The sequence below is a fragment of the Nyctereutes procyonoides genome, unplaced genomic scaffold, assembly GCF_905146905.1.
Source record: "Nyctereutes procyonoides isolate TBG_1078 unplaced genomic scaffold, NYPRO_anot_genome, whole genome shotgun sequence".
Taxonomy (NCBI): Eukaryota; Metazoa; Chordata; class Mammalia; order Carnivora; family Canidae; genus Nyctereutes; species Nyctereutes procyonoides.
This window is the reverse complement of record NW_026575020.1, coordinates 30970354-30984896: the sequence shown is the minus strand read 5'-3', so window position 1 is coordinate 30984896 and position 14543 is coordinate 30970354. Positions and strand designations below refer to the sequence as shown.

Sequence of the window (14543 nt, the reverse complement as noted above, 5' to 3'; positions counted from 1 at the left end):
ACAGAGAGGCATCAGACCCCAGGTCCCCAGACATACGGCCATGAATGATGGGGTCAGTGAGCCCAAGTCTCTCTCTGGTCAGGGCTGGGGGGGATGGTTCCTGGGACCTCAGCCCCTCCCTTGGGCAGAGGCCAGTCCAAGGCCCCGCCACCTCCACCCCAAGGGGGCCATCCGTCTATCGGTCTTCAGGAGGCATTGGCTAAGTGATCATGTGCTCATTGCAGGTGGGGAGCTGGGTGACCTCTGTGGGCTTCTCCCAACTGTGCCTGGCCTGGGGACCTGGGGTCCTTTCCAAGTGGGAACAAGTGGGACAGCTCAGCTCTGGGGAGAGATGTGAGAACCAGGACAAGGGAGCCCTGGTCCCCTGCCCTCACCCCAAAGTCCCCAGACCAAGAGCCAGAGCATGAAAAGTCCTCAGCTCCTCCTGTAGGGCCTGGCCAGCGCCTCTGCCTGCTCCAGGCCCCAAAGATAGCCCTCTGCAATCCCCTCCCCACCCCCACCTCGACAGCACAGGTGGGGGTGGGTGGAGCCAGGACCCTGGCTTCCAGGGCCTGAGGAGAGGCCAGGGGGGCAACACCCCCTCCCAGGCCAGCAGGGCGGCAGCAAGCAGTGCAAGGCAGCTGAGGGTGTGCAGCCTGCCCACCGCGACCCAGGGCCCAGGCTTTCCGGCCCCAACAGCTGCTGACGGTCCTGCCAGCACTTTGTCTGGAATCTTTTCCCTGAGCTGCATCTTTGGAAGGTCTAAAACATGCTGGGAAGAGGAAGTGCAGGAAAAGCACCGGCTTCCTTCCCTGGCCCTGGGGGAAGCCCTTTGTGTGGGGGATGAATCTGCCCTCCTGGGAAGCCACCTTTCCCACCACAGAGAACACAATGCCCCCGATGGCTCATTGTCCCCATGTCACTCAGAGCCACCCCACCCTGGACGTGGGAAGCAAGCAGCTAGCTGTCTGAAGGGAGGGAGGGGCCAGCGTGGAGGTCAGCAGCTGCCTGTGATGGCCCAGCAGCAGGGCACGGGGTAACCCTGGTTGGCACAGCCAGGAAGAACAGAGTCCTCCAGGGTCATAAGAAAGCTCTGTGGTAGTGAGGCATGTGAGAAAAGTCTGCTGTCCACCCCCCACTCAGAGATCGCACCCATGGTCCCTTCAAAATTCAGCCCCAAACTAGAGGCAGGGCTGAAACATGTGTCCTCTCCTGGGCTCTCCCCAAGGCCTGCCGCTCCCCCCTGCCAGCCCCTCTGCTGTCAAGCGGGGCAGAGCTCAGACCCACACCCCCAATCGCTCAGATGCAACGAAGGAATCGACAGACTCACGGGGCTACCGGGAGGGCTTAATCCAAAACTCGATTAATTAAGTCAGTGATTGCAGACTGAGCTCCCCACCAAAGCCAGAACCAATTCTGGCAACTTCCCACCTCTGCTCCCGGGAGCAGATGCCATTTCAGGGGATGTGGGGAGAGAAGGCCACATGGTGATGGCCTGACCCCCTGGATGGGCAGGGCAGACACTCAGGGGTACCTTAGCTCCTGCCCGTCGTCTGGGGAGGACACCAAGGACCCCTCACATAGGGTTCCAGGATGATGGCCCCAGCAGCCTCACCCTGCTGGATTCCCAGGATGGCCCTGCAGGTACACACAGGGTCCGATTCACAGACAAGAAAACCAGGGTTCAGGCATATTTTCCCACGGATGACCTGGATTAGAATGTGGCTCTTAACCTCTCCTGTCGCCAATGGTGCCCAGGAGCTGGTCATCCCGAGGCTGCCAGAGCAGGGCCACCCCCCTAGGGGCAGCCAAGGGTCCAGCAGGAGCTCCATGGGTAGAGGAGGAAGGAGTGTGTCCTTTGCACCCCAGATGCCCTGCCCAGGAGCCTGGGCTTCTCACCTGACCATCTGATCTAGGGCTCAGAGGACTGGAGCAGACAATGCATTCTTATATCCCACAAGCTCAGCTCGAAACACAAATCCCCGGAGGGGGGTGGGGGGGTGGGGAGGGGCTGGGGTTCTGGGTGAGAGGTCTGGGAACCAGGAAGCCTCCCAGCCAGCCGGCAGGTGGGACGCTGCTGGGCCCCGGCTCCTCTGCAAGCCCTGTCAGCAGGAGGGTTGGTCATGCGGGCGCTGGACCCCCGGGGCTCCCACCCCCACATGTTCATGTCCCACCTGTATGCGTGCACCAGGGCAAGCTCACGCCCAGCCTGCCCCCCACTGCACGCCGCCAAGGCTCCAGGGACACCACAGGGATCCTGGCAGGGCCAGCGGTGGCTGCCTCTGGCTAAGCCGGACCACAGGCACATGCTCAGTGTGGCTCCCGGGGTCACCCCCACCCTGCACTGTTCACCAGCCCCTTTCCCACTGGCCTCCTCTCCCCACTCAGGCCCCCACAGACCAGGCCCCACACCCCTCAGGTTTGCGCACTGGCTGTGGTGCCCTAGGACACAGCAAATGCCAGAAGACAGGACCCGGGCTGGCCTTGAGGAGGCGAGGGTGGGATCTTCACAATCACCATCTGGGGACACCCAGGTGTCCTGGGACAGCTGGCACAGGTCCAGGGCCCTCTGGAGGCAAAGTGGGAGGGGCAGGGCCTGACCTCCCCTAGCATCACCTCGCCCAAATGCTGGGGCAGAGTCAGTCTCTGGGGCAAGGCCTTGGAGTGTGAGGAACCGATGGGTTCCATCGGGGGAACGGGGTGGGGGGCACGTGGGACCAATCCACATTAGAGCCATGTGTGAACCCACACAGATGCTGACTTAGGAGAACCCCAAACAGGTGGTGAGGGCCACACCTTCACCTGCCAGGGCTCTGTGGGGCACTTCAGGGGGCTCAAGGCGCCAGGTCCCCACCCTCCCTGATGGAGAGGAGCTCAGGGAGGTGAGGGGGTCACCCACTCCACAGTATGCACCTGCCTCCAGCCTCCACCGCCTCCACGTCCGGCTCTGTGCCCACCCCCCTGCCAGCCCAGGCTCAGGTGTGCACCTCTCAGGCCTTGCCGAACACCTGTGTGGAGCCAGAGCCGAGTCCGGGCCCTGGGCCTCCAGGGAGGACACTGCCTCGCTGAGCCCCAGGCCACAGGCAGATGTCTTGACGTGTGGCCCGGCCTGGCCTCCCCACCTGGCTCCCAGCAGACGGGCTGAGGCCGCCCTGCCCTCCTTGCCCTCATTCTGACCACCAGACAAAGGGAGGGGAAGTAAGGGGGGGAAGCCCCACCCTGTGAGAGCCAAGGCCCTGTCAGACAGGTGGAGGCGCCCTCCAGCTGACCCGGAAGGCACAGAGGTAGTCAGCTCACCCAGAGGGAGGGAACATGAGGCCCCAGGGGAGGGGTGATGGGCGGCAGGACCATCCCCACCACAGGGCCTGAGCTCTGCTCTCTTACTGAAAAGCCATCAGGGAAAAACACATACTCAAAACCCTGGCTTCTTCCCCAAACCTCTCATTTCCAGTAACTGCAGTTTCCGCTCACCAGCAAACGACGCAGAGGAAATGGTGGGAGGCAGGTCCCCAGCCCCAGGACGGGCCTGCTATGCAGGCCTGGACAGACCTTTCCAGAGGCCACCAGCTGCTGCTCCCCCTGCCCCTGTCCTTCGGGGACTCCTCCTAACCCCCTCGCCCCCCCACCCCCCTTGCCCCTGCCCCACTGCTCCTATGCAGCCTGGCCCGACTGGTGGGGGGCCTGTGCTGCTCCCTCCCAGCAACTTTCTGTCCTGGGCCCCCAGCTTGGCACAGAGCCTCGCCCCCCCCCACCCCCCCCCCCAGCAGGCTCTGGAAGCCAGACGGTTCACAGCTCACAGCGGGTCTAGCCAGGCACTGGGTTCTAGCTCCTGGGCAGACGCCTGTGGCTCAGCTGTGACACAGACCGGGCCACGACCAACAGGGGGTGAAGGCAGCAGGAAGCCAGCAGCTGAGTTACTGCCCAGGCCAGGACAGGTCTCCAGGGGATGGAGCAGCCGAGGGCCGGAGGGCCCCCGCCGTCACTTCCTGCCATCCTGCCGCATGACCCCCATGTGGCTCCCAGAATTCTCAGGGTGAGTGGGTGGGTGGGGGTGTCTCACAGGTTCTGTGGCCACTCAAACCCCAGCCCTCCCAGGCCCGCTGCTGTCACAGGGAGATGGACATGACCTCTGCTTGGCTCTGCCCGTGGGGGAGTAGCTTGCTCAGGAAATCAGCAGTGTCAACAGAGCAACAAGAGGACCGTTTAGCGGCTTAAAACCCCAACTAAGTGCAGCACTGGGGACCCACCACTGATGGCCACACACCCCCTCCCCAGGTAAGCAGGGACCACTGGGCACAAGGTCTCTCACCCACTCGTGAGAATGTGGCCAGGACGTGTCCAGCCCCAGGCCCACATGGCACAGGCTATAACACGGCCACTTCTCTGGTGAGCATCTCTGTGACCTCCAGCTGATCATAGTGGCACCCACCCGGCACCCAGCCATCTCTGAGCCACCTGTGTATGCGTTGCCAGGCGAGCTGGCAGGTATCCCGTGGGTGGTCGAGGGACCCCATCTTGGCAGGGTGAGCTCTCCAGGTGAAGGGTCCAAAGCAGCATTTGGGCCAGTGCTGTATGGGGCCTCCCACATGGAGGCCGGGCTGGGGGCTGGCAGCTGTGTCTGAGGGACGCTGGGGTTTGGGAACTGCAAGTGTGCAAGCTGGGCTGTCCCCCCAGCAAGGCCCACTGGAAACCAGGACCCCAGGTGCTTCTTCCTGGAAGCTGTGAGCCCCACAGAGAGCTGCCTCCGTTGCTGGGGGAAGGAGGGCCTGGGTCTGATCTCCATAGAAAGCCCCCAGCCCGCAGCCCAGGAGAGCTCAGGACCCATAGCACAACAAATGGCTGTGGGGGCTGGAGGGGGCAGGCTGCCTGCTGAGGGAGGCTCCACCTTCCCCTCTGCATCAGGGAGGAAGCAGGGAGAGGACTTCGCTTATCCTAATTCACTCTAAAGTGCTAATCACTTGCCATCCTGATCCCTGCTGAGCCCTGCCTGGGCTTGGGGGGAAAGTTTGGGGGACACCTTTGCCAGAACGCTGCCCTCCTAGGAGCAGTGGGTGCAGGGTCAGAAGAACCACTCAGTGGGGAAACAACAGGGGGAAGTTTCTGCCCCAGAATTCCACGGGTCTTGGAAATGCACAGAAAGGACCCCCCCCCCAAGGGGATGAGTCAGGATGCTAACACTTGCAAGTAGGCCCAACCAGGAGCCTCTCAGCCAAGGGCCCCCAGCCCACTCTGCTGCCCTACAGGAGACATGGGGCCTCCCTCAGCCCAAAAGGCAACTGGAGGGTCCCCACCTGTGTCGCCGAGCAAGGGACCAGGCACCTAGCCCCTCTCACCTTGTGTAGGGCCACACCTGGTACCTCTGAGCTGACCCTGAGAACCCAGGAAGAGACTGGGAAGCAGGCAGGGGGTGCTGCTGGGGACCAAGGGCCTCAACTGCGCTCCTGCCCTCCACCCTCTGCTTGGGGCTGTGCTGCCTGCTGACCTATCCCGCCCCTGTGCTCGCCACCCACCGCTTACCCCCCCCCCCCCCATGGATGCAGCCCAGGGCTGCAGCAGGCCTGGCACATGCAGGCGGGGAGCCCTCCCCACAGCACCGAGTTTTTCAGGCAGTGGGTGATGAACGCACACACTCTTCTCAGGCCTGCTGTCTGCCCGGGAGTCTGGCTTTGAAACACTGTGTCTCTGCTCCCACATGGTGGGGCCTGCAGTGGCCTTGACGCTCCCAGCACCTACTAAATGCTGTCAAAGCCCTCCTCCACCACGTCCCTGCAATGCCAGCTCCGCAGCCCCATGTGCCTGGTGGCCCGTGGGAGCAGAGGCTGCAAGTAAACGTGGACCCTGAGCAGGCTGGGACCGCGGGCGTGTCCAGCTTTCCTGGGCGACTCCCCCGGGGACACGCCAGGGGCACTAGCACTGCTGGCTGGTCACACAGGTCCAGAAAAGAATGCCAGTTCTTCAGGAAGCCATCCAACACCCACTGCCCCCACCTCCTGTGAATGTCAACCCCAGACCGTAAAGGACCTGGGTGCTGGTGCCCTGTGCCAAGCCACCCGTGACAGTCCCGGGCAGGCTGTGCCCTTGCTAAGAGGGCAGAAGCCCTGACGTGACGTCCAGGCCAGGTGGGCTCACACAGACACACAGCAGCCGCCAGGGCGGGACAGGAAACATCCAGGACGGGTACCTCCAGAGACAGGGAGCAGAGCAGGCCCTGCTAGGGCTGAGCCGCAAGGACGGGATGCACTTTGCGGGGCCAGCCCAGGGGAGGAGCATGCAAGGCTGCAGAGCTGGCACTGCAGGGGTGTGGCGGGAGGAGGGCCATTATGGAGCACTTAGTAGGTGCTGGGGGCAAGCAAGGCCAATGCAGACTCGATGTTTCAGAGCCAGAGAGCAGCCCTGAGGAGAGAGCAGGGGCCGGGGTGGAGGGCAGGGGGCAAAGCTCTGGAAGCAGACCACGCTGGTGGTGGCACAGCCTTGTAAACGTATTAAATGCCCCTGAATTGCACACTTGCAGTGGCTGAAACAGCAACATTTATGATGCATGTGACTGATCCTGGCACCCCCAAATCTACCTGTCAACCCCCCGTGTCCTCGGAGCAGGGCAGGGGGGGCAAGGTCCTGAGGAGACCCAGAAGCCTGTTCAGGGAGGGCCTTCCTGGGCCTGCCTGCACTCCTCCAGGACACCTGGGGATCTCTAGCCCCTCCCCAAAAGGCACTCCTTTCCCTGCAGGGAACCCAGAGCTTGGCCCCAGACTGGTAGAACCTGCCCTGGAACCTGCCCTGCCGCATGGCCAGGCCTGACTCCCCAAGGGGTGCCCTCTGCATCCAGGGCTTTACAGGCCCATCCCCAGGTCCTGCTGGGACACTGCTGGGGGGCGATCTCCAGGGGCCACCAAACCCAGCTCCCTCACACACAGAGGGAGAAACTGAGGCCCACGGAGGAGATATGTGTCTGAGGGGGCACAGCCAAGCAGAGCCAGGCTGGGCCCACGTCTCCCATCAGCCCTGTCAAGCCTCGGCTGTCTCAGGGCACTTCAGGACCAGCAGACACATCCGGACCTACAGTCATGATACCCTAAAGCTGGCCGCCCCCTGAAGCCTTCGGGAAGTTATGGATGTGCCTGAACACAAAGGTGAGGGCTGATGTAAGCTGGCTTCAGATCCCCACCCCCACCCCGGCCTCTCCCCTTGTCGGCCTCAGTTTTTCCCACCTGTAAACTGGCTTTAAAAGAAGAGACAAGCAGAGCTGGCCACCCCCTGGAGGGGGTGTGGGCCAGTTGAGTAATGTCTGCCAGGGGTTTTATGAGGCCGGATAAAAGCACTGTCTGTGCGTGGAGTTATTACTGTTACGTTGTTGAGGAAAGCAATCTAGATGCTCAATCAGCTCTGCAAAGCCACATCCTTTCACTATTTATAGACAAGACATGAAACAGGAAAGGTGCCCTCCCCACCCCAGAAGGGTGCAAGCCCTGGGCCCAGCGCTGCCTGGGGGGCCCCACCGGCCAGCCAGGCTCCCCTACCCGCCAATGGCACAGTTAAGAGGGGCCAGGGCTGGCTCCCGGGGGGTCCTGGCTCTATGCCCTGGTGCTGGGGACCTGGAGCAGGGTCATCCCGCAGGCCCCTCTCCTGCCGGCAGCTGCTGGGGGTCCCCACACCCAGACCGTGCCTCCCGCGTCCCACTGAAGGACTGCTCCTCCGTCAATTGCTGGCCCGGCTCCACCCTCTTCCTGCTAAGGGCATAGTTTCCTTTCTCTTTTACAAAACAGATATTTATTTTCAGTGGGAAAACTGTTAGCTGCTGTTCAGAGGCTGGGCCTGGCCCCAGGAGGCGTCCTCCTTCCAAGGAGGTATGTCCTTGACATCTCCCGCACAAAGCAGGTGGGTAGAGGAGCGGGTCTGGCTCACACTGGGTTAGGTGTCTAGCACATGTGTTTCTACCCGGGGCCCGGAGGCCCCAGCACGGCAGACGCAAAGGAAACCCCACAGCAACTGTGAGCGTTGGCCTGTTCCTCCCCCAAGACTCCCAGGTGACTCAGTGGAAACTGCCGACCCAGGACCCAGGTGACAGGAGCCCAGGGCCGATGGCCAAGTCACTTCCCCCACCCCGCCCCCCCAGCCTCTGAACCTCCTCTTGGAAAGGGAAGTCGTCCATTAGCTTCCTTGAACAGTGGCCAGGGACAGCTTGAGGCAGCGGTTAGGATCGCAGGTGTCGGGGACAGGGAGAGGCAGCGCCAGGTACCACTCTGCACTCCACAACCTTGGTAGGACACCCATGTGGTGCCACAGGCTTGCTAGGGGCCATGTCAGGCCTGGGTCGGGCTGCCCCGCCCACGGCGCTTACCTCTGCCTGACTCGTCACACCCACGTGCTGTCGTCTGCTGCCCCACAAAGTCACCTCCACGAGGGCCGGGGCTGTCTGACCTGAGCCCCAGAGCCGACGCCCAGGGCACAGCCCAGCACGTGGCGGCGCTCAACAGCCTCTTTGGAAAAAAGCAAAGAGAAGCACGGGGCAGAGCCAAGGCCATGGTGATGAACGCCTCAGAGTCGAGGAGCCCTCCCCAGGCAGCACCTCCTGGGTTCTCTGAATTAACTCATCCACCAACTAAACATTCGAGAATGAGGATCCTGAAACCAGCCGTGTCAGCTCAAAAGGAGAAGACAGGGAGGCCAGAGGGGCGCAGACCCTGGTGGCGGGGCCCTGAAGCTCGCCGCTCTTATGCAATCCCCGCACCATGGCAGAGATCAAACGTGGGTCAGCCGCACATTACAGATGGGGAGTCAGAGTTCAGGTGACCTGATGACCCGGGGTCACAGACCTGGTGGGTGGTGGGGCCAGACCTCAAGGATGGGATGTTCCCAAGCTAATGGTCACCACCGGCCACCCAGCTGGCCATCCCTCCCAGGTGCTCACCCTGCTTCTGCGATTGCCTGGAAGACGCCCCAGGGGAGAAGACTTCCCTGCAGGTAGGGGGACTCTCTTAGCCACTCTGGGGCCCCAACGCAGGTCCGGGCAGCTCCTCTGAGCCTTTCACACCGAGAATGCATGCTCACCCAGACAACAGTCCCTTCAGGCCTCTCCCTCCCTCAAACAAAAGAGGGGGGCCCACTTGAGCATCCCCCCTGTGCACTGACAGGCCTGGCAAGGGCTGCGATGACCACCTTGGGCCCACCTGCAGGGCCACCGCATATGGCAGCTGTCCAGAAACAGCATTCTGCCCATAGGGACAGGCAGCCCTTGGTCCGCCATGCCTCAGCCACCTGGTGACATCCTGGGAAGGCGTTCACACTAATCCTGAGCCCTGCAGCCACCTAACTGGTGGCTTCTGGGGAGAAGGTTCCTTCTTTTGGGGGTGGAAACATGATTCACCAGGTACTAACACGCTTGGCCCTGTGACACCACCGTTTCCCACATCTGATCCATAGGGAGCCAGCAAACCAACCCAGAAAGTCAAAGAGCTTCCTGAGAGTCCAGGATGAGCACTACAGAATTGGAACTCATACTCTCAGGTTGGCACCCTAACACCTTTGAGAAAAGAAGGTGCTTTGCTGCTCAGCCAGGAGAGTGGGGCCTCCCACACTGGCAGATGTTCTGGGGTCTCAAGGGAACAGAAGGTCCCAGCAGAGGGCACAGGCCACGGGGCAGAGGGAACCACGGCCCCTCACAGCAGTGGCCACAAGTGGCCTCTCCATGGCGGGGCCTGGCTGGAACCCTGTCCCCGCTCTGGTCCCTGGCCTCCAACACAGTGCCACCCAGAGGTAGGGCCTCTGAGGATGGTGCTTCCGTTCCGCCTTCTAAGTGGATCTGTGGGGTGTGCACAATGGGGTCTCTGTGGGCCGAGTTTGGCTGAGTGCCAGGCGGGACTGAGGCAGGCTTCCCGCCAAGGAGGGGGGGGAGCACCAGGCCCCGGGGAAGAGACAAGGCCAGCACCCAAGCCCTGAGCAGTGGCCGGGCTTGGGCAGGCAGGCTCTAGGATTGAGGGGCAGGAGAACATGCTGCATTATTGCCCTGTCCCCTTGAAGTGTCTCACTCCAATGCCAAGGAGGGGGCTGCAATAGCCTGCACCCCAAGGCATCCCCTTGTGGCCCAGGCTCAGCCCCCAGACACCCCAGTGTCCCCTGGGGCTGGGCTGTCCCTGCTCCTCAGTGGCAGAGATAGGAGACCACTCCCACCCTCCCCAGCACAGCACCCCTCCTGCCTTCCCAAAGCGCTCGGCAGAAGTACAGAGACCCCCCCCCCACGCCCCATGGGTGAGCAGGCAGCCAGAGCAGGCACAGGGCCGGCGGGAAGGGAGTCGTGCATTCTGGGAAGCCACGCATAATTAATCACACGGCATTAATCCGCCTCCCAACAATAGCCGCTGCGCTTCCCCTGAATCCCAGCTGTCGGTCTCTGAATGAAAGGAAACAAGATTTAGGGCATCAAGCGTCGGTGAGGCTTCTGGAGGAAAAGAAAAAGGCCCCAAAAAAGCAAAAAAAAAAAAAAAAAAAAAAAAGTAGTGTGCATTCATTAGCGTCTGACAAAGACACAATCCTCTTTGTCTATTAAACTGCTCACAGACCTGTTTAATTGGCTTCAGTTTGGGGAGGGTGGGGGCAGCGAAGGAGGGGCTGCCTGCCCACGGGCCAAGGGTTGTCAAGGGAAGGGGCCTTCAGCAGTGGGAATGCAGCACGCTGAGGAGGACCCAGGACCGGCTGGGGAGCCCTTGCTTCCTTTGTGCACCCCCCACCCCGCCTGCGCCCCAGCGGGAGGAGGGGACCTTTTTCCAGCCACCAAACACCTCCTCGTATTCCCTTCAAGGAAGAAGTCAAGCTGAAGGGCACCAGCCGCAACAGAAAAACTTTGGTGAGGCCGCTGCGCAGGGGCAGGCAGGGCACACAGGCGAGGGTGCATGAGCAGGCAGGGTGCAGACTCTAACAGGACTCCCCAAGCGAGGTGGGGGCGCCCCCGCAGGACACACACATTCCCACTCCAGCTGCGGACCAGTGATGGGCCGGATGGCAGCAGGGCTGAAGCTACAGATGCCAAGACAAAGACCAAGCTCTGGCAGGTACACTCCCACCCACCCCTAACCTATGAGATGGGCTCCCGAAGAGTTCCCCAACCTCACCTGAGGTTGGAGAGGGGGTGCTAGAGGCCGCAGAGGGCCCAGAGGGGTGGGGCTGAAACAGCCCATTTCTGTGAGGGTCAGCACTGGCTGATCTTCGGGAGGCACCCCCATGGGCAGGGCGGTGGGGACCCGGCTTCTCTAAAGGTCCACAGCCTCCCCTAGCAGGGCAGTCGTTTCTCAGAGACTTTAGGAAGAAACAGGGTACCGGGAATCCCCACCTAGCACCCCAGGAGTCCAAGGTGGTGCACAAGGCGTGCTCGAACCTCCAGCGGCCAGACCAGCTCCACACGCAGCATAATTGCTGGTGATTAAGTAATTGCCAGACTTTGTCCAATAAAAGTAGCACGTGACCGCGCCCAGCCTTCTGGGCCATCTCCAGAAGACAATGGCCTAGTGTTCTGTCCCTGCTGGCCCCTGCTGGAGAAGGCAGGGGCTCTGCTCCCGACAAAAGCAACAGGTCCCCAAAGGGGCGCAGGGGTGCGTACTCACACACAGGCTTCTGTGCCGTTGAGGAACACTTCACACTTCCCGCCATTCAAGCAGCTCTCACTGGGCTGGGAACATCGCAGACCTGGGAGGGGCGAGGCAAGAGATCAGCCTGGGTGGCACAAGGGCCCTCAGCCCAGGGAAAGGCCCACCCCAAGGGGTACAGCAGCCCCTCACCTAGACAGCTCTGCCTCATCACGGGGTTGCTGGGGGCAGGGGACCTCAGGAACCCTCCCAAATGGGGACCCCAAAGGGCTTCCACACTCTGCCCAGAGTTCTGTAGTCAGAAACGGGGCAGGGGGTGGGGAAGGCAACAGGTTGGCAGGGTGGCAGGTGGACAGGTCATGCTCCATATGGGCCAAGGAGGCCTGAAATGCCATCTGGACAACAATGAAGGGAATCTGAGATGTCCCTGGGCCACTCTTCCAAACTCTGCACTCCCAACCCACCTTCAACGGGGAGCCCAACTGGGCTGGGGCCCCTATCCAGCCACCAAGATTGTCTTGCAGTTCAAACATGTTCTGGGAGGGGGCGGTGCTGAGGGGTGGGGTGGCCACACTGCCCCCCACCCCAGCTCGTGGGAAAAGGCGACAGCTGCAAAGCTCAACGCCCCGCCCGTCGAAAAAGCGCCAGCCTCGGAATCAGAGCAGCCCATTGTCAACAGGGCCGCCTCCTGGGGCAGTGGGGCTGCACCTCGGGGACCCGGAGCCGCCTCCAGGACACCCAATACCTGCTCTGCGTCGGGCACCCCCAGATACACCCAGGGGAGGAGGATGGAGATGCCCTGTTTGGAAAGAATTCGACCCCATTCCCGAGAAGGGATTAATCCAGTCGTTCCCTCCCCCGTGGTACCAGCGACCTGTGAATTAAGCCCCTGGGGGGGGGGTGCAGGTACCGGATGTGACTTGGAACCCCACCTTCTGGAAGCAGGGAGCTAATTCTCCCCACGAACTTTCAGGGGATGAGAGGACTCAGTCACCACTGGATCCCTGATGTGAAGTGGAGAGAGAAGCGTTCCTTCTCCTCCACGCCTCTCAGCCCTCGCTACATTTCTAAACTTGAACTCCGCAAAGTGAAAGTCAGGCCGGTAGGGGCTGGGTGTTCCGCACCCCGCACCCCCCCCCATCGGCAAGCTGCATGGGAGCGGGGACGGGGGCGGCGATCGGGCGTGGGAAGGGGGTGCTGCGTCCGCCCCCCTCGCCAGCCCTCCTGAGCGCGGAGGCCGCCCGGCCCCACCCGCCCCGCCTTGCTCGGTAGGGGGTAAGGGCAGCGCGGCGCCTGGACCCCACGCTCCGCGCCCGGCATCCGCCCCCGGCGCGGGCCAGAGGCGACGAAAAAGATAAATGGTCCCCAAAGCAACAGGAAACCAAAACCGACTCGATTCAAATCGAAAAGGAGTAGGCAGCCAGCCCGCCTGCCCCGGCGGCAAGCCCCACGCGTGGCTGACGGAGGGCGAGCCCAGGGCTGGGCCCGCCGGGGTCCCAGGCGCTCCGAGCTTCCTTCACACCGGCTCCGCGCGCGGGCGGCGCGAGCCCTTCCCGTCGGTCCTTCTCCTGCGCCCGGGGTCGCCCCGCGCCCCTCTCCCACCCCTGCCGCCGGCTCCGGGCCGGCCGGGGCGCGCGCGTAGGGCGCCGCCAAAGTTTCCGAAGGGCGCAGAAAGTTGCGGGCTCGCGGGCGGGCGCCTACCTCGTGCGGCGAGCGCGGGCAGCAGCGCCAGGCAGAGCAGGGGGGGCAGGAGCGGCGGCATGCCTGCCCGCCCGCTGCCCGCTGCCCGCGGCGGCCTCCCGAGCCGGGACAGCGGGGCTGCCGCGCACAGGGCGCGCCGGACGGTCCCACGAGCGGCGGCGGCGGCGGCGGCGGCGGCGGCGGCGGCTCCCGGCTTCCCGGCGGGCGGGCGACGCGGGGCCCTCACGGCCTCGGGCCCGGCTCGCGCCCCGGCTCGTTCCTCCGCTGCGCTCGCGCCCGTGCCCGCGCCCCGCGCCCCTGCGCTCCCTCCCGCGGCCGAGGCACTAGTGAGGCGCAGGCCGCGGTGCGCTCCGCCCCCCCTCCGGCCCCGCCCCTCGGGCCCGCCCTGCCGATCCCTCCGCACCCTCGCCTCGCCCTCGCCCTCGCCCTCGCCCTCGCCGGCTGCGCCCCTGCGGGCACCGCGACCTCCCCGCGGCTCCCCGCAGCGGGGCGCGCCCCGGACGCCCGGGCCCCCGGGGGCTGGGGGCCGCGGCGGGGCGAAGGGGCGTCGGAGGTCGGACCTAGGGACTACTTCTTGTTCGAAAGTTTTCAGCGGCAAAAAGTTTGGTCCAGGACTGCGGAAGGATCCGCCTCTGACTTTCGCCGCGCTCGGCGACAATTGACAAAGATTTGCATCTCAATAGCGGAGGAGGAGGTGCGAGCAGAGTGGGGCGAGTGGGGCCTAAGGGTACCGTGCGCGGCTGAGGAGCTGGGACGAGTGGCCAAGGCCTGTGGGGGACCCGGGGCCGTGACTGGAGCTCGGGGAGGACTCGTGCCCCCCGCGGCCTTAGGGAAGCCCCCGACCCCGGGGCTCTGAGGTCCCCGTGGCGAGCCTCCAGGAGACAGGCCGGGCGCTTGACCCCCAGGGATGGCGGCGCCGGGGCCTCTGTTTCTGGAAAGAGTGGTCTGGGTGCCCCAGTGAAACCACCTGGGGCCAACGGCTGCCCAACGGACTGCGCTACTACTCCCCCAGGAGGGACCCGCTTCCCGACGCTCTTGCTCGCTGACCAGCCCCTTCTTCGGGCGCCTCCCTGGGCGCCTCCCTTTCAGATGCCCGGCAAGCACACGAGCCCAGCAGACCCTCTGCGAGCCCCAGGGCAGCCCTGGGCCCCTCCCACGTGCTCCTTTCGGATGATTTATTTCTCCGCCACGATGCCAGATTTGGACATCCTGTGCCAAGTGGGGTTAAGCTCTGGGCATTCCTGATGCCTGCCACGGCCCCTGCTGAAACCAAAGTTCATGGCCTGG

General features: G+C 63.4%; 1 protein-coding gene across 1 annotated transcript in view; it reads right to left on the bottom strand.

The window, feature by feature from the left end:
• The window catches only part of NOTCH1 (notch receptor 1), a 43619-nt gene extending 30087 nt beyond the window's left edge, over window positions 1-13532 (bottom strand). Inside the window, exons 1-2 of the mRNA XM_055325075.1 lie at window positions 13257-13532; window positions 11574-11655 (exon numbers count right to left, since the gene is read on the bottom strand). Of these exons, the coding sequence (XP_055181050.1) occupies window positions 11574-11655; window positions 13257-13317 (143 nt within the window). The 5' untranslated portion in view covers window positions 13318-13532. The remainder of the gene's footprint in view (window positions 1-11573; window positions 11656-13256) is intronic.
• Window positions 13533-14543: the final 1011 nt, after the last annotated feature.